The sequence below is a fragment of the Bactrocera oleae genome, chromosome 6 (genome assembly GCF_042242935.1).
Source record: "Bactrocera oleae isolate idBacOlea1 chromosome 6, idBacOlea1, whole genome shotgun sequence".
NCBI lineage: Eukaryota > Metazoa > Arthropoda > Insecta > Diptera > Tephritidae > Bactrocera > Bactrocera oleae.
Window position 1 is genome coordinate 39,457,828 of NC_091540.1, and position 23,448 is coordinate 39,481,275.

Sequence of the window (23,448 nt, forward strand, 5' to 3'; positions counted from 1 at the left end):
GACGAGTTGAATTACGTCTGTCGGTCTGTCCGTGCAATCGATAATTCGAGTAAAAATTGAGATATCGTAAGTTACGCACCACGAAAAGGTTGATGCGCGTAATCGGACCTTTGCCACAGCCGCAAAGTGCCGTTACGTGAAAACATATAAAGTACCGTAAATAAGATACACAACTGTGATTGGGTACAGGGAATCGATAAAGTGACATCTGTGGTTAAAAGTTTTTAAAAGCGGGCGTGGCCCCGTCTAATAATTTGAAAGTATATACATATGTACTTATGTACATCTCTCATCTACTAAAGCTAAATGAACTGCAGATAGTCCTTTCAACATCTCCTCATATTGTGCGAAAGTGGATTAAATCAGATGATAACCACGCTCACTCCTCATATATGGTTATGTTCAATAGTACCACAAATGGATAACTCATTAAATAAATACGCCAGAAGCTTTGAATTTCGCACTTTCGCAACTTTGCATAAATTGTGCCTTCAAATTTTCTTACCAAAAACTTTTCGAAATCGGATCATAAATTTTCAAGTCCCCTTAGATACCGAATATATGGACCTCAGTGTCTATGTCTGATTTGATACCAAAAATAACGTCAAACCTTTAAGATGTATTAATAAAATTCAGAGAGCATATTTTCCTGGTATAATACGTCCTTTTATTAAAAATCTGTAAATCGATTCAGTATATAATATTAACCTGTATATTCTTTTTTATAGCGAATATTTCCTTTCTAAAAATGTAGAATATCTAATCTAACATAACACTTAAATTTAAACTTTTATGAATTTGTCGCTTTTCTGTATTTAAGCACATAGAAACATAAAGATTGTAAACGTAGTATACATACATACATATGTATGTATTATTTATGAAATATCACCAAGCTAGAATTTCACAAGGTTTCGTGATTTTTCGCCATAACGGGTTTGCCGGCAAAAAAGACCTAAAGAAAATAAAATGCGTTAGTTTTTCATGAAAATGCGCAACCACGCCTAGTTTTTCATTTGCAAAATTTCTGACATTTTCAATTAAAATGTTTTTATACTCTGTTTATTAACAACGGCGCAATTATATTACGTTTCACTGCTTTGTATACATACGTGTATGTATATGTATGACCCTTTGTAAGTGTGTATGCATTGTGGTGATTTTATTTTATTTCAGCCAATAATAGTTGTTCTTGTTGCCGGTGTGCTGTTTACCCGGCAAATATTTTTGTGCGCTGCGCTGATGACAAACCATATACGAACACTCTAGCTCAACTCAACTCGTAGAGCTGTATAAATCTGGTAGTAATTTGTGCAGAGTTCAAATTTCAGAGAGAAAGTGAGCGCACCGAAAAGGCATTGAGTGCATGAGAGAGGTCAGAAGATGCTCCACATTCAAAATTTTTTGCTGCGTCCTTAAAGGGTGCTTCTTAGTATGTATGTGTGCTTTTGTTATGTCCTCGCAAAGCGAAATAGTTATTTTGACTGGCCTTCTACCACCAACTGCACCTAGTCACAATCGCCTACGCGCCTACCAAATTCCTTTTTCGTCAGTAATACAAGAGGGTTATATTCTAGGAATAGAAAGCACTGCTAGTAGCAACAGCGCACAATGTTGACAACGAAAATAACAATGCTGATGAAATGCGAGATATTGGGGGCAACATGCAGTAGCTCCAGTAATTCCGGCAGTTAACACAAACATGGGCAGCAAGGTGTGCAACGTGCATGCGCTGTGGCGAGAGCAACCGTTAAAAGAGAGAAGTCGCAATTTGTCATCGAGAGTAATATGTTGAGAGAATAAGCCTCAAAGTCGAATTTTCGCAAATGAGCCACAGAGACCATTGCATTCGGTATGTTGGGCGCAGAGGTGTTGTCACCTTCGTTGATGGCCAATTGGGCGAAAACGGAATTTCGAGGGAAATTTCTTTAGACATCATTCGTTTTGTTGTTAGTACACAAACATCCTTTTTCCTGTTTTTGTCGGTGCTCTGCGCTCGTTTACTGCGTGGTTGACTGCTTGTCTAACTGGACTGGCGCAATGGTATATAGCAGTTAGCTCGCAAACAGTTAGTTAGTGGTAGTTGCTTCTCGCTGGCCAGCGACATGATTCAGAGTGAATCACAACATCGACGAATGCGGACACTCTGTTAGTTCGCGGTTGAAAAGTGGCCCGTTCGGTGCTTGAAGAAAGTCAAGCCAATCAACCAGCAGCCCAACAAGCCACAAAGCCAGTTAGTCAGCTAGTAGCAGCCAACTAATAATCAAGCTGTAAAAAATTAAGTGTAACAATGTGTTGGTAACGTATTTTGCCAAAAGTGATGGTACCAGCTGCCGCACCTTTCATCTACACCAGCGGCTACCTAGCAGCTTGAGGCGTTTGTGCGTTGCAGCTTTAAAAACAACAGTGCTAAAAGGTGTGTGCGTGTATATATACATACATATACATATACATATATGTGTGTGCTTGTAACTAAACCAAATAAAGTACAAAGTGTAAATTTTTTAATTGCAAACATTTGTTTTGCGGTTTCGCAAAAAAAAAAAATAAATAATAATAATAATAATAAATTCTATACTATAGAAGATTATTAAATAAATGTGGAATTGTGGAAATTTTTCGATTTATTATATGCAGACTTTTGGCAAAGCTATAAAGTTATTTTTTTTTTCATAAAACTGCGCCACAACGTTAGGGGCTTCGGTGACAAGCAGAGAAAATTGTGTGTTAATGCGACAACGAACAAAATAAGGAAGATAAAAATAAACACAAACAACACCTAATACAGCAATCCACAGCAGCAGCAGGCGGGCAGACAGCAGAGGCAGGTTGACTCGCCCAAAAGACCCAAACTGCCAACACTATCGTCGTCATCTTTGGCCACATTTATTTCTACATATGTACATAAATGTTACGAGCATACATATATACATATACATATAATTACAGCCATCTGCACATGTGTACTATAGCCAAATCGTATCGTTGGCGCTGCGTAGTTTCTGGTTTCTGCTTCCCAAATCTACACGTACATTTTGGTCTCAAGTGTAGATATGTATGTATGTTTATTTCAGTGTATTACATACGCATAGTCTACCTACATGCTTTGGTGAGCGCCTTTCAACTTTGCAGCCGCATTGACTCCGCACACCTGCGTCTACGTCAGCGTTTGAATGGCAGCAACGAGCATAATAATAATAAAGCTCCTTCGCATACTGAACCCTCTCAGCGGCAGCTGAAAAGCCCAGCCAACGCCGCAACCCCTCACTAAGCCTTCCAACATTCAACCAGCCAGCCGGCAATCTAGACTATCAACCTACATACATATGTATATGTAACTGCCCACCTTTCTAGCAACAGCAGAGGCAAACCGAACAAAAAGCGCGCCTGAGCCAAACAAACCGGCTTTTATGAAATCTTTTCTCTTCTCAACTTTTTTTGGCCTTGCTTTGTTGCTATCCTCCTTTCTTAATTCGCATGTCACATTTATTTTTTGTTTTCCTCATGCATTTATACCAAAGTTTTCTCCACGCGTTACTGGCTACCGACTTCGTTTCGCCACACATTTAGCCAAAGAGGAAAATACGGAGCGTTCCGCTCTTGTTGCCTTTTTGGGTTTTGTCTGAACTTTTTGTTATCATTGTGTGTGTTTTGTTTTTCGTAGTTTCTTTCCGTGTTTATTTGGCCGAAAAGTACAATAAAAATTTTGTTGTTGACAGCAAAAGTCACAAGTAAGTACGAAAATCAAATGGAAAGAAAACGAAGTAGAAAGTTGTGGCAACTCAGTGCGGCTTTGGGAGCAAACAAAACTGAAAAGCATGAAAACATAAATAAGTGGAATTCAACTCAGAACTCTTGGCGGCTTTAAGCCGAGTAATTTGTCAAGTATTTACATATGTTTTATAGTTGGTCGCGTACAGCCAATTGATATGTGTCGCACTTAGCGTTTTAATTGTACATATATTTATACTCTGAACAGGATACATTAAGTTTGCCACGAAGTTTGTAACACCAAGAAGAAAACATCAAAGACCCTGTAAACTATAATTATAAATGAATATGACGAGCTGATTCTATTTAGTCATATTCGTCTGTCTGTCTGTATATGTGTCCCGTATACTAGTCCCTCCATTTTGTGAGATATCGATCTGAAATTTGCATATAATATGTCCTTTTCTCCTCAACAAGCTAATAATTTGTCGAAATTGATATCGGACTGTTATGGCATATAGTTGCCATAATATGGATCCAAATCAAATTCTTCTATGGAAAACTTCTTTATTTGAAAAGGTATATTTACAAAATTTGGTATGTCCAAGGCCGAACAATTATAGTATTAGCTGCCATACAAACTGACTGATCAAAATCAATTTCTTGTATGGAAACTTTTTTATTTGAGAAAGGTATAATATTACAGCTTCGGTGTAACTTCGGTTAACGTTTTTCTTGTTTTAAGTAATATTAATGAACTATTCTGTTCGAATTTTTATATTGAATTAACTTTATGGATGTGTTAATTCAATATTAAAAACGTACTTATATGTATGTATTTAAAATATACATATATATGTATGGTATATGCATGTACATATCTACTTATATTTTATATATAATTATATTTTTATTTTGTGCTCTTCAATTCAACAGAAAATGTGTTTTAAAAAGATTTAAAAAGTTAATCATTATTTTGCATTCGCGTTCAGATATTATAATTAAGTACATTTGACGAGTCTGGCGGTGGGGCAAACAGGCGGAGGCAAAATCGAATCAAAAACAAAATTACACGTAGACAAATTAAGCTCGTGTGCGTTCACTTAATTTCTGTCTTAATTTTATTGCGATTTACTTTCATGAATTACAAAGCAAAAACTTTAAGTCAGAAATATATTTTGTGGATTACCTTGCTTTGTTTACTTATTTTGCCGTATACGAAAACTTAACCTAAAAACATGCGGTGTTTCAGCTGAAAAGCAAAAATATTGCAACAGACACTTGATATGTTCTCGTTCAACTTCATAAACTGTGCCAGTTCCTTTAAAATGTTTCTAAAAATAATTGTAGAGAGAAAAAAAAGAAGTCTAATATGAAATTCCAAACAGCGGTTTAAAAATGTATCATTAATTTTTAGTCGCACATATCGAATTTAAAAAAAATAATAATCTTTAGCTTATAACTAAAAATTGGAACCAAATTTTGTTTAGAATTTACTGTTGTTGTTGATGTTGTTGTAGCGGCAGAATTCTGCCGAGTTGACAGTCCTTGGCCGGAATAAATCCGGGTCCGTTCCGATTACGTAGACCCGACTGTCGTGGGAACGGTCTTAGACGGTTTAGAATTTACTCTTCTTTCACGTTGGCATACTTCGTGTTCTACCCTTTTTAAGGGGTTAAATTTTTTTTTTTCTATATAAATTTTTTTTATTTAATTCAAACTTTTTTCTGTCTAAAGAATAATTTCTGAGATTTTCAAAAAAAAAAAAAATGAAACTCCGTAATTGTAACGTCATTACCGGTGACCGCTCGAAAAAAAGGTGCGTCCGCGTTCATCATCTAAAATGAAAAAAAAAATGTGTTTTAGTTAAGACCATAAACTTGTGCTTGAACGCAGAAAGTTAAAATTGGAATTTTGGCAGACTTTTTTACAACAAAAATGAAAATTTCAGTCAAATTCGCTCGACATATTTTTTTAATAGTTGTACTCAAATGGTTGAGTAGTTCGTGAGAAATCTTGACAACCGACTTTGAAAACACAGTTTCGTGAAAAACACGTTGAAAGTTTTAAGTGACCATATAGCTGACCTCGAGCGCGCAACTTTTCAAAGCTGTATCTCGAAAACTATTACTGGTATCAACTTGAGAATTTAGGACAATATTCTAGAGATGTTATAGAATTAAATAAGACAAAAATTAATCTTTGGGTTTTTTGAAGCCTTGAAACCTATGTAACCCCTTAACTCACACAGAGCCATCATCTTCAATACTCTAGAGCAGTGGTTGGCATTCTTAACCATTCAAAGATTTGTATTTAATTAATTTTTAATCCCAGATGAGGGAGATTAAAAAAAAAATTTAAATGATTATTAAATAAAAAATAAAATTTTAATTTTTTAATCCCAAACATCTTGAGTTAAGCACTAAATTTTCAATCAGAAATCAAAATTGATTAGAAACTGAAAATAAAATTTTTGTAGCAGCAAAATTTTTGATGTAAAGAATTTCCAATCTTGATATTTAGAAAACTTTGTCAAAGCTTATAACTAAAATATCAAATTTGATTTTTTAATTTCATAATTCTTATATCATATTTGTCTATTTCTTTCTCTTTGCAGTTGTCCTTCGGCTTTGGTTTCAATATAGTGTTAAAGAAGTAAACAAAAAATAAATAATAATAATAATGTTGTAAATACATAAAAATATGTATATGCATACATACTAATATTGAGCTATTAGTAGTAATCCAGAAAATGTATCTTAACGCAAAACCATTTATCTTATAGATTAAAACGACATCAGAGAAGTTTTTAAAGTTTTTTAATTTTAAGTTAAAATCAGATTTAAATAACAAAGAAAATGAATAAATAACGAAGTAAAATTATTTAAAAAAATATAAATAAAAGTTTCAACATCAGCAACGTTGAAATTTCCAACAAACGAGTTGAAAAAAAACATCAACGGAGTTCAAAATTAAAAAAAAAAAGTCACAAAAAATAACCTAGCAAATATATGAAAAAAAAGAATTGCCGATAGCACTGAAAAATAAATAAACGTAAAGAATACGAATGACGCGTGAAACTGTTGCTGCAGCAACGTTAACAATCGACGACCATACAACGACAGCTGACAACAACACATGTGCGAGTAGAGTAGCCATAGCACCAGCAACGATTGCACCTTTGGCACCGAGTGTGAAGCGTGCAAATCACAGTAGAGGACATTTGTCGAAATTTAATTCGACAACGGCAACAACATCCAATTGTTATAACTCATACGACCGCGATAAGACTCGCTCGACCACACTTTTGAAATCAATAACGACGAAGCGACGCGGCGGCGATTTTATTGTATTGCATTAAGTTTGCAAATAATTTTTGCATTGCATCGGTTAGCGAATACAAATGAAAACGTCGCTTGTGAACGCGTTCAATTTCGACTACTCCAGTCGCCCCGTGTACGAGGGCGAACAACGGCACGTACTTCAATACGAGCAGCAACAGCTGCAACAGGACCAACTGCAGGCCGAACAAGACGAGCCTCAGCAGCAACAAGAACAGACACAACAACATCAACGCCATCATCAAACGCCGCATACGAATCATCAAGTACAACAACAACAAAAACAACAGACTCGTCAACAGCTTCAGCGATATCACGAGAAGCAGTCCGAACCAGAGCAGCAAGAAGAAAATTCTGCCGCAACCACTTCGACAATTGTCTACCCATTCGCAGCGCATATAAAGCACTCGCCGTGCGATTTTGAGGACGCTGAACAACAAAATCAACAGCAAAAACATCGGCACAACCGTGCAGGTACAGTCATCGCTGAAACTATAGCAGATAGTAGCGACGACGATATAAGCGGTGATAATAATTTGGCGCAGAGTGTAATTTATATTGACGATAGCGATCAACCGCTGGAGCAGAGGCAACCGCTGAAAGAGACCAACGGTGATAACTGTGTCATCACCAGCAGCAACAGCAACAACAACCACAACAATAATAATAATAATAGTAAACTTGCCATTAATAACGAGATAAGTGTAGTTACATCGACGAGGAGGCAGCAATCGTCCGCTATACGCTATCCCTCCTCCTCCGCTTCGAGCAAATACCATCAGACTAATCAGCAGCAGCAGAGGCAGTCGTTGCAGCAGAAAATATCGAGCAAACGCAAGCGTGAAACAGGTGAGTGACAAAATAATATTATATAATATACTTATCTATAATAAAATTAATTTTTCCAACTAAATCAACAGCCGTGGCGTAAAATAAGCGTAAATATTCAAATATGCATCTAGAACAATTAACACTTTGATAAATTGAAGTTCGCTAAGTTTTTTGGTCCCACACGTGCCCCAATACATTCGCATTTTGTCCTGTTCGACAGTGAAATATGTATGTAATCCGAGACAAATACTACAATGAAAGTAATTTAAAATTCCGATAATTACAATAAAATAACAAAGTAATTGATTATATGCATATGTACAAGTATGTATGATCGAAAATACAACAAAACCTGTTCTTCAACATTGCATTTTTGCACTGGAGACTTGCCCTTTACTACAGACAAAGCTTGGTCAACTTCAATATGTTACAAATGTGTCGCACTTGTTACAAAATTAACATATTTCTATTAATTCTGATTTATGTTCAGATTATCCGAGAAATGGATTAAATTAGGTTGAAATGTATTTACTAACTAGCTCGTCTGGTACTAGATATCGAAGGGTTGTTGATTGGCGCTCTGCGAACATTTAAATACTATTCACACCTATTTACATTTATTCTGTGCACTCGAAAAATTGTCAATATATTGCGTATTCTGTGGCAATCTTGATAAAATGCAAAGTCTCAGAACGTATCGCTGAACAAAATAATGTCAACAGAAACAGCTGAATTCTGCTTGTTTATTGTTGTCTACACATTTTTAGCATGGGCCGCGCCCAAAGAATTTTAAAGCTAAACCAAAATTTTGCACTCCACGAAAATGGATCACTAACACATCATAAATCTCTTATGAAATGCGTTCGACCCCTATTATCGTAATTTTCTTCATGGTCTAACATGTTTTATAAAATTAAATACATAAATATCTTTCACTCTAGCAAATTAATTTTCGCAACTATGTACTAAAAGTAATCGTATCGGGTGAAATTTCGTAACGTGTCTTGTAGCCGGATCGCCCCACTCGATACGAAACGAATGGAAATTCTATGCAATAATTTCCCTTTTTTCTACGAACGAGTACTCGCTATCGAATGACGAAATCTAAAATTTCGATAGCGAATACCGCGATCTAAAAACAAAAAAAAAAACACAAAAATTTCGCTCGTTAACTAGTCGGGCCCAGATGTTTTATTTGTAAAAGCATTGTCAAGTGCATTTGAGATCTTGACAATTTATAAGATTTTTTTTTGTTTTAAGAATGTCATAATTAGATTTGTATAAATGGCCAATCCATAAGAGTTGTTTGGACTATTCGGGTGAATTTATTGATTGTACGTAGGTTGTTTTTTATATTTCGGGATTTGGTCATAACATCGTGACAGGGATGAATCGTGGATTTACCCGTATGAGCTCGAAAGTAAACAGCAGTCGAAACCCAACCGCCGAGGACGAATCACACTTCAATACGACAAATGTGGGCTCTCACACGTGGACTAAAACAACTGCATTTTTGAGCACTCAAATCATCGATTTAATGAGTCATCCACCGTATAGTCCTGACTTGGGACCGAATGACTTCCTTTTATTCCCGTACGGAAATAATTAAACTAAGTGGTCAATGTTTTTCGACACCTGAAAAGGTTGATACGTTCAGAACTCAGGTTTTGGAGATACCTCAATCAGAGTGGCAAATGTTTTCAATTTATTTCAAAGACTTACAAAAGTGTATAGATTGGAGAATTTTTTTTTATAAACAATAAAGCATATTTTATAAATATAAAAGACAACCTTCGTTTGTTGTAGTTTAGTAAAATCTCCGTTAAAGTTACGGCTTTGTTGTTTGTTATCTGAAATATTTTATAAGACTATTCATGTTGCAATGTTTTTTTTTTTTTTTTTTTTTTTTTTTTTTTTTTTTTTTTTTTTGTGGTTTTTTGTGAATTCATTTATTCCTGCCGTTTTGAAACATTTTGAGTAATTGGTGAGAAATTTACCACTTTAATCTCTATTCTTTAAGAGAAATGAAATATTCTGACGTTAGTCGGTTTTTTTGTTTTTTTTTTTTTTTTGTATATGTAGTTATTACTTCGATCAAGAGGTTATAGTCTATGTTTAAACGGAATAAATGGAAAGCCTGTAACATTTAACTCGTAAGGGATAACTTTTGAGAATGTGGTGTAGATAAGTTAGTTTCAAACTTTTGCAGCTGTATATACATAAATAAAACATGTTTTAGGGAGTATACCCCTTATTATTCATTTAAAACATATCAAATTGGTTGATGTGGGCAATATTTTGTCTATCATTATAACATATATTTCATTTCGGCGTACTACAAATTTTCTCGTTTTACCGCTCTCACCCTACCCATGGTAATTTTCCGCAGTTTACTGAAAAGAAATATCAGACGAATGTGTTATCTACGAAATTCTACACCTATAAAAACTCGGAACGAATTGACAAAAGCAGATATACATATACAGTAAAAAAGAAATACTTTATATGTCCATATACTGCCTTCTATTTAGCTCAAGTGGAAAACTTTGATGCCGCTTTCTTGAGAAACGATCAGAGTTCAAACCTAGCGAGTAGGGAAGTTAATAGAAGCCGACTAATATAATACATGCTTGCATGGAAAAATTAACCTAGAGATTACTTGCTTGCAATAAGTGATAAGCGGTGACCAATTGCTTATGGAGACGCTCACGTGGACATGCACTCGTAGAACACATCTGCTCTCTCTTTTGAACTGGCAACGCACAACCCCTAAGTTATTTTGCATTTAATTGTGATAAATTTTCAAATCAAAAAATAAATGGTAAAAACAACTACTTGGCATACTGCATACATACAAATATATGTATGTATATTGTTTATTGTTGGTTACAGTTTTGTAGTTATCAGTTTCATTCTCGCATATGACACTTTTATAATACAAAAAGGCAATAGCAAGGTAAAAGAGCGCAAAGAAAATTTATATGAATGCTTGTATATGCTGTTAATATTCATATTTTTGTATTGGTCTGACTTTTCAGCGAGACGCCGGCTCGTTTCTTGCTATCTCCATTCTACGCCATATCAAAACAATTTTTGCTTGTTATTACCGTGCATGCATATGTATGTATGCGCATGTGTACAATGCATATATTTGTCTTTTTAGCACTTACTGTGGTCTTATATTTCGCTTGTGTCGGCGTGTATTTTGTTTATTGCGCCTTAGTTATAGTAATAATTTGTGTCTTTTTTCGTCCCCAACGTTGTTCTCGCCATTTGTTTGCGTACTCTGTCCAACAATGAGCTCGTTTATACCATAATCGATTCTCTTTGCCCCCTCGGAATTCATAGCCTGCTAAATTCTGGCCGTTAAGCAGCTCCACAGTGGTTCGTTCTGGATTTTATTTGCTTGTATTTACGAGGCCATATGTACTTTCAAAATAAGTGTACTTACACTAACGTAGAGTCCACGAAATAAGTACACAATTAAGAAAGCGAATTTGTCAAAGTACACAAGCGTTTTTCGAAAATTAATGCATGTAAGCAATTCCGACGTACTTGTCCGTTTTTGATGATAACCTGTAGGTAGCTTTTTTGTTTAATTTGCGCCCTTGTTCATTCAGAGCGAAATAGCAGCAAGACTTTTAAGATTTTTAAAGTGTGTTTGTGTTAAATAAATAATTATTAAGTAATTTTCACTTTAACGAACTTAATTTAATAATGAATTTAGAAAAGCCACCCGGAACCCATTTATCGCTTGTTGGGCGCACTATAATTCAAACGATGCGAAAATGTGGTGCTACAATAAGGTATATCGCCCAAAAATTACATCGTAATAAGAAAACCATATGTTCGATTTTAAAAAAGGCCGAAATTTATGGGAGAACTAAAATAAGCAGGCGTTCTCCAAAGGTCGATGAACGGTCGAAGTGGCAAAAAAAGCGTTTGGCATTTAATAAAAACGTTTCCCCAGCAAAAATTAGGCAGCAACTAAATTTAGAAGTGTCTGCCCGGCGAGTTCAGCAAATTTTAAAAGAGTATAAAAATATTCAAAATATCAAACGAGGCGCCTCAACCTAAGTTGCTACCTCGACATAAAACTGCAATGGTGCAATATGCCCAAAGGTGCTTGTTGTGGGATGACGAGCGGAAAAAAGTTGTTTTAACTTAGACGGCCCCGACGGCAATGACAAATGTTGGATAGACAATGGTGCAACCCTGATTAGTTTTTTACCCCTTAAATTAATACGATGAGTTATGTTGAGCTATTAGACGGAACGGTTTTATGAGGCACTTTTGATACACAATGCACCTGCAATAAAGCGTTTCCTTTTGAACAGAAATATAGCATTAATGGACTGTCCCGCCATAAGCTCCGACTTAAACCCCATGGCAAATCTCTGGGGAATACTTTCACAACAAGTTTATTCCGCTGAGCGACAATTTCATTATGCTAGAGAGTTAGAGAGCTCTCTAATTGAATTCATGCCGAGACGTATAAATACCATTATTTTAGCTAACGGTAACCATACCAATTATTAATATTTTAAATAAGTTTGATTTTACATTAAATATTTTTTTGTACGCTATACTTTTTTCGTACCAAGTGAATTGAATTCTTGGGTTTTTTTTTCTCTATAAGTAATAATTTTTGTTTTTAAATATTGTGGTAATAAACATCTGGATTGATTCTATTAATAAAAATCATAAAAAAGTTTCATATGAAAAATAACGATTAATCGAAGAGATTTTTAGCATTACGCTATACTTATTTCGTGAACTATACACACTCATACGCATAAACAAATTGACGCCACGAAGCCAGTAATCTTCATGTTTTATTCATTTGCCTTTTTATTATATTTTTTTTTGTGTTACTTTTTAATTTTTAATCTTTTTTGGCTGGTTTGTTGTAGTGCTTACTTTATGGTAGTGTAAGGTACCTCTTGCCATATTATTTTGTTGGTTTTGTATATTATTATGGTCAACCCAGCGTGGTGGTCGAAAGCGTTTGTTTACTTGGCAGATACTTGAGTGCTTTTTTCATAGCTTTTTCCTTATTTCCTCCTATTATGTATTTCTTACTTTTGTTTAATTTTTTATTCTGTTTACTATTTTTGGTATTTTGGTTTTTGGTTATTTCTCTAACGAAAATGTTTATTTCTTTAGAAGTTGAAAACTTTTTTTTTCAAGCTGTCAAATTGCTTACTTTTTCAGCTTTTTTGTATGAAGAGCATGTTTTGCGGTTCATCAAGCGTAACATCGAAAACTAAACAAGTCTAACTCAAAAGTGGTAAAAACTTTTAATATAAATCTAACTAATCGAGTTAGATATAGGGTTATATATATATAAATGATCAGGATGAAGAGGCGAGTTGAAATCCGGGTGACTGTCTGTCCGTCCGTCCGTCCGTGCAAGCTCTAACTTGAGTAAAAATTGAGATATCTTTATGAAACTTGGTAGAGACGGTTGGTATTGCAGATGGGCGTAATCGGACCACTGCCACGCCCACAAAACGCCATTAATCAAAAACAAATAAATTGCCATAACTAAGCCCCGCAATAAGATACAATACTGTTATTTGGAAAAAAGGATCACATTAGGGAGGGGCATCTGCAGTTAAATTTTTTTTTTTAAGTGGGCGTGGTCCCGCCTCTGATAGGTTTAATGTGCATATATCCTAAACCGCTAATGCTATAATAACAAAATTCACTGGAAGCAAATGTTTTTAGCACTTCTATTGACGGTGTGAAAATAGTTGAAATCGGGTTGTAACTCCGCCCACTCCCCATATAACGGTACTGTTAAAAACTACTAAAAGCGCGATAAATCAAGCACTAAAAACGCCAGAGACATTAAATTTTATCTCTGTAATAGTATGAGATGACTTTATAGGAACCGCGTTCAAAATTAGACAGTGGGCATGGCACAGCCCACTTTTAGGTGAAAACCCATATCTTGAGATCTACTTAACCAATTTCAACAAAATTCGGTACACAACTATATTTTCATATTTCTATGTTATAGTGCGAAGATGGGCGAAATCGGACTACAACCACGCTTATTTCCCATATAACACCATTTTCAATTCCATCTGATTCTTTCACATTCCACTATGCAAATCAGGTAAAAATGATTATATCGGGGTAAAACTTTGCGTGAATAATGCAATTAAAGTATGCCACCTTGTGACCAAAAATTGTCTAAACCGAACCGAAACTGTTCAAGCCCCTAAGTATTAAATATGTGGACCCCAGTGCCTAGTTGACCAATCCACAAAGAAATCTCAAACGAGTATACCATTTGACTTTGCGAGAGTATAAAATGTTCGGTTACATCCGAACTTAGCCCTTCCTTACTTCTTAAAGGTGTTGTTATTGACTTCCTTTTTGCATATATGTGTGTATATGTAATTTATGTGTACTAATGTGCAGATACAGTAGCACACAATAATATTTTTCAATTAAAAATTTATTATAAAAGTGAAATGAAAATATTAAAAAATACTATTTCGTATTATATTTGATCAAATTAATATTACAATAATTCAAATACTTACAATTGTCGGGTTTAAACGAACCAAAAATATGAAAAAAAAACGATCATTTCAGCTGCACCAAAGCTATAATAACCCTTCACAGGTGCATTTCTTATAGCATAAAGGTTATAAAATAAACTCTATCTTAGAAAGAAAATTACATGTGCGAAATTTCAGATCCATATCTCAAAAACTGAGGGAGGGTCTTCGAAATTTGCTTCTAGGTTTAACAAACTTCATGAATCGAAATTACGATTTTCCTTACACAAACATCTTCATATCCTCAACTATTTTGTAGTGATTAGCCTACTTTTGCATTCAAAACCAAGTTCGGTGCTGATGTCCTCTCTATCTTCTTGTGGTTGGAATAGTAATATTTATTACCATCTTTTACTTAAGGTGGATGCACCGTATGTTACCTTCGTTCGTTTTTAGTTTCGTTTCTATGTATATAGTTTTACTCCAAATGTACAAACGAATATAATTTTCCTGTCCACGTGTTTTACTTTGCTACGAAAAACATGTGACCTGTCTATTGTAATTGTAAAAGATATTATTTTGGAATCCTGTTAGACACAACGTTTTGCATTATCCGGACATAATACTAGAAAATCTTTTTGCTTTCAGCTGAAGTCATGTTGTGGCTTATCTCTTTTTCCTTTGTCTTCGCACGATTTAAAATGTAAAACTGGTAATAATTTTCTTTGGAGCTTTAAAAAAGATATTGTAGATAGATGAAGATAGTTTTGCTATTGCATATTGTTTCAAAAATAACGATAGTTGTATATTTGGTACGTCAGCATGAACCTTTCCTCTGCGTATATTATACATACATACATACTTGATTATTTGTGAGGTTACAATATTCGAAGAAATGCATTTTTTGCTTTAACTAATCGTAATGTTCTACATGATGCTCACGTCAGCGCCCTTTCTCTATACTTTCTCCCATACATTTTTAGTCGCATAAGCAGAAACACAAACAAAAACTAAACGTTGAAAAGATCGAAAGAAGATAGAGGCAAAGCAATTGTGGAAAACTTCTACAGATGCCAAACGGCGTAGAGATAAACCAAAAACACTGTATCCCATAGTCGTTGCGAGAATTGTGCATTGTTGCTGTTGTTGTTTTGTCTCTCATTGTACTTTGCTTGCTACCTTCCCGCTAAGAATATATGTACTCACACACTCGTATGTGCCGAATTAATGAAATAAAAGCAATGCAAGAGGCTGAAATGATGGAAATGGCACCCAGCGTTGGCAACAATTGCAACGAAGTCCGCAAAAAAAGGAAGTCATCGACACAAACTACTACCGCAGAATATTAGCAACCGCGACAATAAATGCATGAACAACAAAATAGCAACAATGTCGATTATTTGCGCCACTCATATGCACATCAATGCTTGTGGCCGCTTTCATGTTAGGCGCGAATATAGAAATATACATATACTCGTACATACATATGTAAGCACATACTTATATTTAATATTTAATTCTCACAAGCTTTCTTCTCCAACGCTACACTTTTTAAGTAGAACGCGCTAAAAATAAATAATTGCCAAGTAAAGAGAGAGCAGCGGTAAAAGCACAATGCACAACAAAAATGCAATTGCTTTGTTTTTATAATGAGATAACGTCTATAAAAAATAAGTTGGCTTAAGTAACCTGAAAGTTCACAAAAAATGCGTGTTGTTGCAGAAAGACAACGATTCGGTCTTCAATGTTATATTTCAAAAATATAAGTGCTAGGAACAAGAAACCCTTTATTTTGGAATTATCCGATTTCGATGGAATGTGCACCGTTTTGGTCAATAAATTGTTGGTATTATTACGGTAATTTTATAATTCCACCCTCATAGAATTGTTTACCAACAAAGTCATTCGACAATCAGCCCTGGCTTGGTCACCGTTTTCGCCGGTTCACCGCAATTTGATCACAACCTCGCTTATTGATTCGTATGACACCCATATATCGAGCTTCATTTTGTATCCAGTCTTATTTAACTACCTACTCGACAATTTGCACTATTTTATCGATATTTATTTATCGAAACAGAATCGATGAAACCAAAAGGGCACATGATTACTCCTACAGAATATATGTATTTCAAAAAATTAATTATAATAAAAATTAAAATTTTGATTAAAATGCCGAAAAAGAAATCAAACCTCAACTATAGCAATGTACAATACAATGCAAGTTTAAACGGCAACGATAAACTTTTCGGTGGTGCTGTCTTATCATGCCTGTTGATTTCCTACAGACCTTGCCAAAATGTCATCAAAAAGATTAACGGAATATTCTTAATGCAACCATTTTGACTGGGAGGTTTTCGTTGCTGTTGCAGCGTAATTCAATGATGAGAATCTACGTTACCATTCAGAAGACTACATATTACCATTGGTTTAACTTTCGCCATGTCTATAAATAAGTCTAAAAACGAAAAATTACAAATTTCAGTTTATATTTTAAAAATAATATTGTTTTCCCATGCGAAAAAAATATTCGTATCAATCATTTTCAAATTTAGACCTCATATTGAATCCATTACATTTCTATACCGGCAATAACGTTTTCGTCTTTATTCGTAACTAATGTATTTTACTGTAGTTTGTTATAATAATATTTAGTTTTACGGCCTGTTAAATTCAAACGCGCTGCAGAGGCTCCCAAAGGGTGACAGTTGGTCACCATGGCCTCAAAACAAGCCCACGATTAAGCCTGGATTCATAGAGGACGATTTTTGAAGTTTGACAAGCAAAATTTTTCGCAAAAAAAAGGTTTGTAGCTCAGTTTTGCCATTTAGTAATAAAATGAGAATTTGAGCGAAAACGTTGAAGGTATCTGATAATATTTTGTGGTGAAATAACAATAATGATCAAACCTTGTTTTTTTCTTAAATTTTAACGTAGTACCTGGTGTTGGCGAATTATGGAAATTTATCTAGTACTTATTTTAGCATGCTGAATATGATTGAAATCCACTTCGCTGAACTTAGAGTATGAGTTTTTTTTCAAGAGGTGCCACTCAGTACCTGGCTTCTATGGAAAATCGGTGAGAATTTTTGTAAAATATACACCAATTAAAGTTACTGACAGTTCAATAATTACCAATTCAAAATCTAGAAGTACCATGTATAAATATAAAACAAACCATAAGCATATGTCTAATTATGCTTATGTATACATACATACATATGTAGACTATTATAAATAGCAACCTCCACAAAGTTTTGTCAAACTCTTCGTGTTTATGATTGCGCCAAGGTTGTCTTACACCTGGACGGCTACTCTGAATACGATTCGTGGATATATTAATAATATATTATAGAAAAAGTTTAGTAAAAAAAAAGAAATAAAATAAAATATCTGTAAGTTATCACGTAGCACGTAACACACATTTACACTGTGTCGAATAATTTATGGCTCACTCACAAATTATCGATTTTAGTATTTTATTATTAACACCTCGTTGACAATAATCAGGTGCTCGTGTTGTTAATAGCTCTGTGCTCTTAAAGGAATTTCACTGCAGTTAGTATTATAGGTGTTCGTTTAGTGACTTAAAACGAGTAGTATTTAATAACATACTTTTTTGAGAAACTTTAGAGAGGTTAAAATTTAATGAGGTTCTACATTTAATCGATCACTTAGTTAGAAAAAGTTATTTTTAGATTGCGCTGAAATCATATATTGTAGTAAGCCAGTTCGTAAAACCTAAAAGGTTGTAAAAAAAAAAGCCTGTGTCAAAATAACACGGAACACTTAATCGGGGTGAGTAGCATATTGCGGTAGATTTTAACAACACTTCGTAAGTAAGTTGAGTGTTGTACACTGATCTGTTCCGTTTTCAGTTGTCACCAACTGTTCATACCACGAAATATCTGGCTTAAATTTAATAGTCTTTGGATTTTTCTATTTCCTTTTGCATTTGAATGACTATCAATTAACTGAAATATATACCTGCACTTATTTGACTGAATGTAGTTGGTTTCTTTGAAAGCTTACGTCAAAGCAAAACTCGAAAAGAAACAAAAAAGCATAAGTGACAAAAATAGCTAAATAGATAAATAGGTATGCAACTTGTTTATGTGTATGGCAACACTGTGTACTTGTAGTCTTGCCGCCGCACCTTTTTGTCCGGTACGTCGGCCATGCTCATTAATAGGCCTCTAATGCCCTTCGCATAAATTGAATAACACAATATGAAAATGCAAAAAAAAAAACGAAAATAAATAAATAAAAGAAAAGAAGTGCGGAAGATGAAGCAAATGCAAAGATATTCATTCGGAATTTCAACAACTAACTAGTCGTATTGAAGCCGAAAATACCAACTGCCAAGTTAGATTGCCAAAAGTCCAATTTTTTTAGAGGTTTTTGTGACAGCTGACAAATAGAATAATCAACTCATTTACGAGTTACGATTTACAGATGTACAAACTGTATTCACTAAATCACAGGGTTACACACACACATTTATTTTAATGGCTTTTGTCCGAACTACCCTTGAAACGCCGCACAAATTATAGTTCATGATGCTATTGTTGTTGTAGAGGACAAATAAATGTGAATTTTTGCATGAATTCACAAATTCTGAGATGTATTTATTAATTTTCATTCCGCACGCCAATAATTAAGTTTTTGCATTTTTGGACGTGCTTGCTATAATGAATAGTGCGAATTTACAGCATTCGTAAATTTATACCTAGTCACAAATTCGGTGGTAAGTGCCTACGAGTTTTTTCCAACAACGTCATCTGTGGCACATTTATGATGATAATAATGGCTGATCAGATGACTCAATTAAGATGTCATTTGAAAGTTTTTGCACCATCATCGTCATCTGTTTCAATAACAGTGGAACATTTTTTTGAGACTACATATTTGATTTTGTGTTAGCTTCTAATTGCTTAAATTTCTAGATAAGATTAATTTACTGTCAGAGTTGGGTTTACTGTTAACGGAGCATCTCGACAGGTAATAGATGATGTCTAACAATCTGTTTTACTAGCAATATTGCCAATGAAAATTGCATATTGCTTATGTTTAGCAATAGTTGTCTAAATATATATTTTGATATCCACTGCTGGCAATAAAATGTCATTTTCAGCTGCAATATGTACATGCATACTTTCGGTCGCGTTGCGTGAATTGCAATTTAGCAAAGTATTATTAAAAACGAAAACATGGAAAATAATAATTAAATTTTAAATACCTAAACACATAAATACATATGTGTGTATGTAATGCTTGGTTAATATTTTAATGATAATTATATGCATATCTAAATATCTATACATATATTTAATTATTGAATTGGTAAATGAACATTCCGTAAAAAATATTGAAGTATTGAAGAATATTAAATATTAAATCTTATTTTTCCACAAAATACATTCGTCCAAAAAAGTAGATTTTCTATTTTTTCCATTCTCCTCATATATTTTTGTCATAGTCATAAAATTTTTGGACGGTTCAAAAGTTTAAAGCGCTAAATTAGCTCGACCATGCCTACCCGACGCCATTTCGAAAATAATTATTTCATGATAACAAATACCTGCACAAAAATATTGCCAACCTGAACGGTTATAGATTTGACAAATGCTTGGAAATAACTATTGTCTTTGGAGATGGGTCATATGCAAAATTCTAAAAGCAATTTTCAACACTATTGAATTTCTTAGGGGAAAGATTCAAACTATTCTCGTTGACCGATAAGAAAGCGTTGCTCATTGCGTGTTGCTCATTGCGTTCACTCGAGCGACACATGTCCGACAATTGAGTCCTAAAAATTTTTCTACATTTCTGGGTGCACGAGCGGCACGGTTGCTCGTCATTCCCTCACCTACAACAAAAAAAAAAACAGTTTTGAGCGACAAGAGAGTCCTCGTGTGAACATATTCTAATTAGAGCGAATCTCGTCGAGTCACATCCAGGCAGAAAATAAATATGTATAATGTTTTAGTTGCAAAAATATGTGTATATTATTTTCTTACATTTTCTACATTCAATTCCATAATAAATAATAAATTTGGAAATAATGTGAAGTTACCTTTGTCCATGGCACATTACAATAATTAATTTTTTGTTACCTGATCACTTTACTTTAGTTTATTTTTACTACTGTGCATATTTTTTATATGTTATACATATTTATAATGAGAGCATTTCTTAATATATTCCGGCAGAAGTTGCAAAGGCACTTCAATCCATCAAAGAGAACGTGACAAAATTTTTAAGTGTTTCAAAATGACTTTCCCAACTTTTTCTAAGAAAAACTATCTGTTCTTAAAATTATGGGTCTACTTCGTTAGCTTACATTAATATTTATAACGCAGATACTTGTGAATACCCTTCAGTACTGGAGTAATTTTGAGGGTTTTCCTCTGCGTACTTATTATATCGCGCAACTTGAGACTAATTGAAATTATGTTAAATTTTTATTTTCCATAATTCCCACAGTCAATGCCTTTTCAATATTTAATATTCACTTTCATATTTCAACACGAATTCGGTGTTTGCCATTACTTTAAAGTACTCATAAATATTTGAAACAAAAAAATAGTTTCTACGCATGCCTACCTGCCTAGTTCCATAAGAAACTTGTACATACTTACGTACGTAATGTAAGTATGTGTGTACATACATATATGGTACAATTGTTTAAGGGTAGCGCACATGGAATTTCCGAAAAGTACATATATTAATACCTTTGTTCCACTTTACTTTATTTAATTTTTATTGAATTTGTTGGAAACAGCTGCAGCCGTATTTCTTCATGACCTGTACGAGAAGCACTTAAAATATGTGACTGCGCTTGTACACATATACCATATATAATTGCAAGTATTTTTGAAATTTTCACTGGGGTGCGATACTTCGCATTGACCTACTGCAGAGCGACAATCGGTTGCCGCTGTAAAAACTGTTGCAGGAAGTGGTGAGTTTCAAATGCAAAAATGCAGTTTGTGGATAATTTCTGAACTAGGTACAGTCGAGACCAGAGCAGAGTGGTGAGTCGAAGACCGCTGGTATTTGCTTAAATATTGTCCGATATTGTTCACATCATTCATGTTGTGGCGGTTAAATTTATTAATTTGGCCCATAAATTATTTTGGCGCTAAAAACAGGTCCTTCACAAATAAGGTAAAACCGGCCTTTTCCGTAACTAAAGCCTAAAAAATTTTACGTAACATTTTGATCAGATAAACAAACTGTTTTGATCGGATCATTTGTCTTTGAGTAATCACTGCCATAAATTCGAAAAATGTTCGGAGACAAATCCGTTTAAAGATAAACTATGTCTTGAAGTCTGTAACTCGAAAACAATTTGAGATATCAAATTAAGGTTTTAGTATGTTATTTTAAAGGTAGATAAAAAATATCGAAATATAAAAAAAGGAATAGTTTTTATTTCAAACTAGTTGTGCGCCTAACTGTTTGATATTATGATGCGGTTTGAGACAAAAACAAGAGAAAACGTTAACTTCGGTTGCACCGCAGCTATAATACACTTTACAAATACAAAAGATTCCTTATAAGAACTTGATTTTGATTGGTCAGTTTGTATGGCAGCTATATGCTATAGTGATCCGATGGCGGTTCCGACAAATGAGCAGCTTCTTGGAAAGAAAGGAACGTGTGCATAATTTCAAATATCTCTAAGACTGCGGGATTAGTTAGCGTACATGCAGACGGACAGACGGGTGTTACAAACTTCGTGGAAATTACAGAAACACGAAGAATGTGAATTTTTTAGTCGAAATCGGTAGAAACAAGAGCAGAATTAAATAACTGGAGCTGTAACTTAATTGAAACAACAATAATCTTCAAAAACTTTAAAGACGAGGAGGTTTTGATTTGAAGAATTTTTGACAATTTGACTTTTTAAGTATTCATTGAAGGATTTTTAATATACGTTTTTTCTTATTTAATGGTGTAAATTCGTTGTAATTTAATGATAAATAAATTTTAGCACTTATGTATGTCGTTTCGTTATAATTGTCTAGTAATCAAACATTATTTGTGAAAATTAATTAATGCATGATTATTTCAATTACTAAGTCTCTGCTTGCAATCTTTTGCTTGATTAGTTTAAAATAATGACCAAATACGTGTAAAATACTTATTTCCAATTTTTGGTTTCACTCGACCCAAAGTTCATATATGCTTATTTTCTTAAACTCACTTTTACTTACAAGTGCATATATACATGCACATATTTATGTTCGGAAAATTATTAAGACAGCAGCACTCTTTGTAATTATAACTGAGGGCAGAGAGCAGAGTTGTGCGCCAACTTACTGGGTTAATTAGTTTGGTGCAATGGGATTTCAATAATTTGCTGACATTCAATTTTTGATAGCCAATTATAAGCATGTGATGGCAACAATCAAGAAGTTAGCGGTACGTAATAAAATTCCATGTTACAAGTGTATACAGCAAGCTCGAAAATAAAGTTGGCTAAAACAAAAATAATTGCAGAATTTTTTTCCGACAATTTATTTCAATAAAAGTAACACCAAACAAGGAACGTGGTCGATTTTAATGTAATCGCATGTAATTCATTACAAATAATAATATTATGTAATTCATCAAGATCTCTCTGGAAGTAGCGCTTCAAAATTATTTATTACTATAATTGGGAAATTCTTAATTCCAAGCTTGTATAAGAGAAAATTCATTAGGTTCTGACATCTTGAACTTTGTCCTGAGAAATACATTTAAGGGTAAATTTTTCTTATAATTTTGGACTATAAATATTTTTGGTAGTTTCTGACTTTTTAGATTCATTGAAACTTTATCGAAAATATTGAGCATCTCGGCCGTTTAAAATATTGTTTGGCGGCGAACGTGCAAATTAATTTAAATTTACTAAATCTACCGATGCAGAATTTAATGTACTTTAATAAGCGGCGATTCATTTTGAAAAATGTTGGATTCCATTGCTTCCGTAACTGCAGGACCTCGGAAGAGAGGTGTTTGGCTATTAGGAAATTTTTTCTGCTTTAAATTATGTCAAGTCC

At 34.1% G+C, this 23,448-nt stretch overlaps 1 protein-coding gene across 6 annotated transcripts in view; it reads left to right on the plus strand.

Moving 5' to 3' along the window:
- Nucleotides 1-23,448, plus strand: part of Hipk (Homeodomain interacting protein kinase) — a 101,497-nt gene that overhangs the window by 8,133 nt on the left and 69,916 nt on the right. For 4 of the 6 annotated variants that reach the window (XM_036365270.2, XM_036365277.2, XM_036365281.2 and 1 more), the window contains exon 2: nucleotides 6,329-7,901. In XM_036365270.2, the coding sequence (XP_036221163.2) occupies nucleotides 7,115-7,901 (787 nt within the window). In that variant the 5' untranslated portion in view covers nucleotides 6,329-7,114. Of the gene's footprint in view, nucleotides 1-1,918; nucleotides 2,417-6,328; nucleotides 7,902-23,448 lie in introns of those variants that run through there. The other 2 variants (XM_036365268.2, XM_036365257.2) reach the window with 2 other exon arrangements.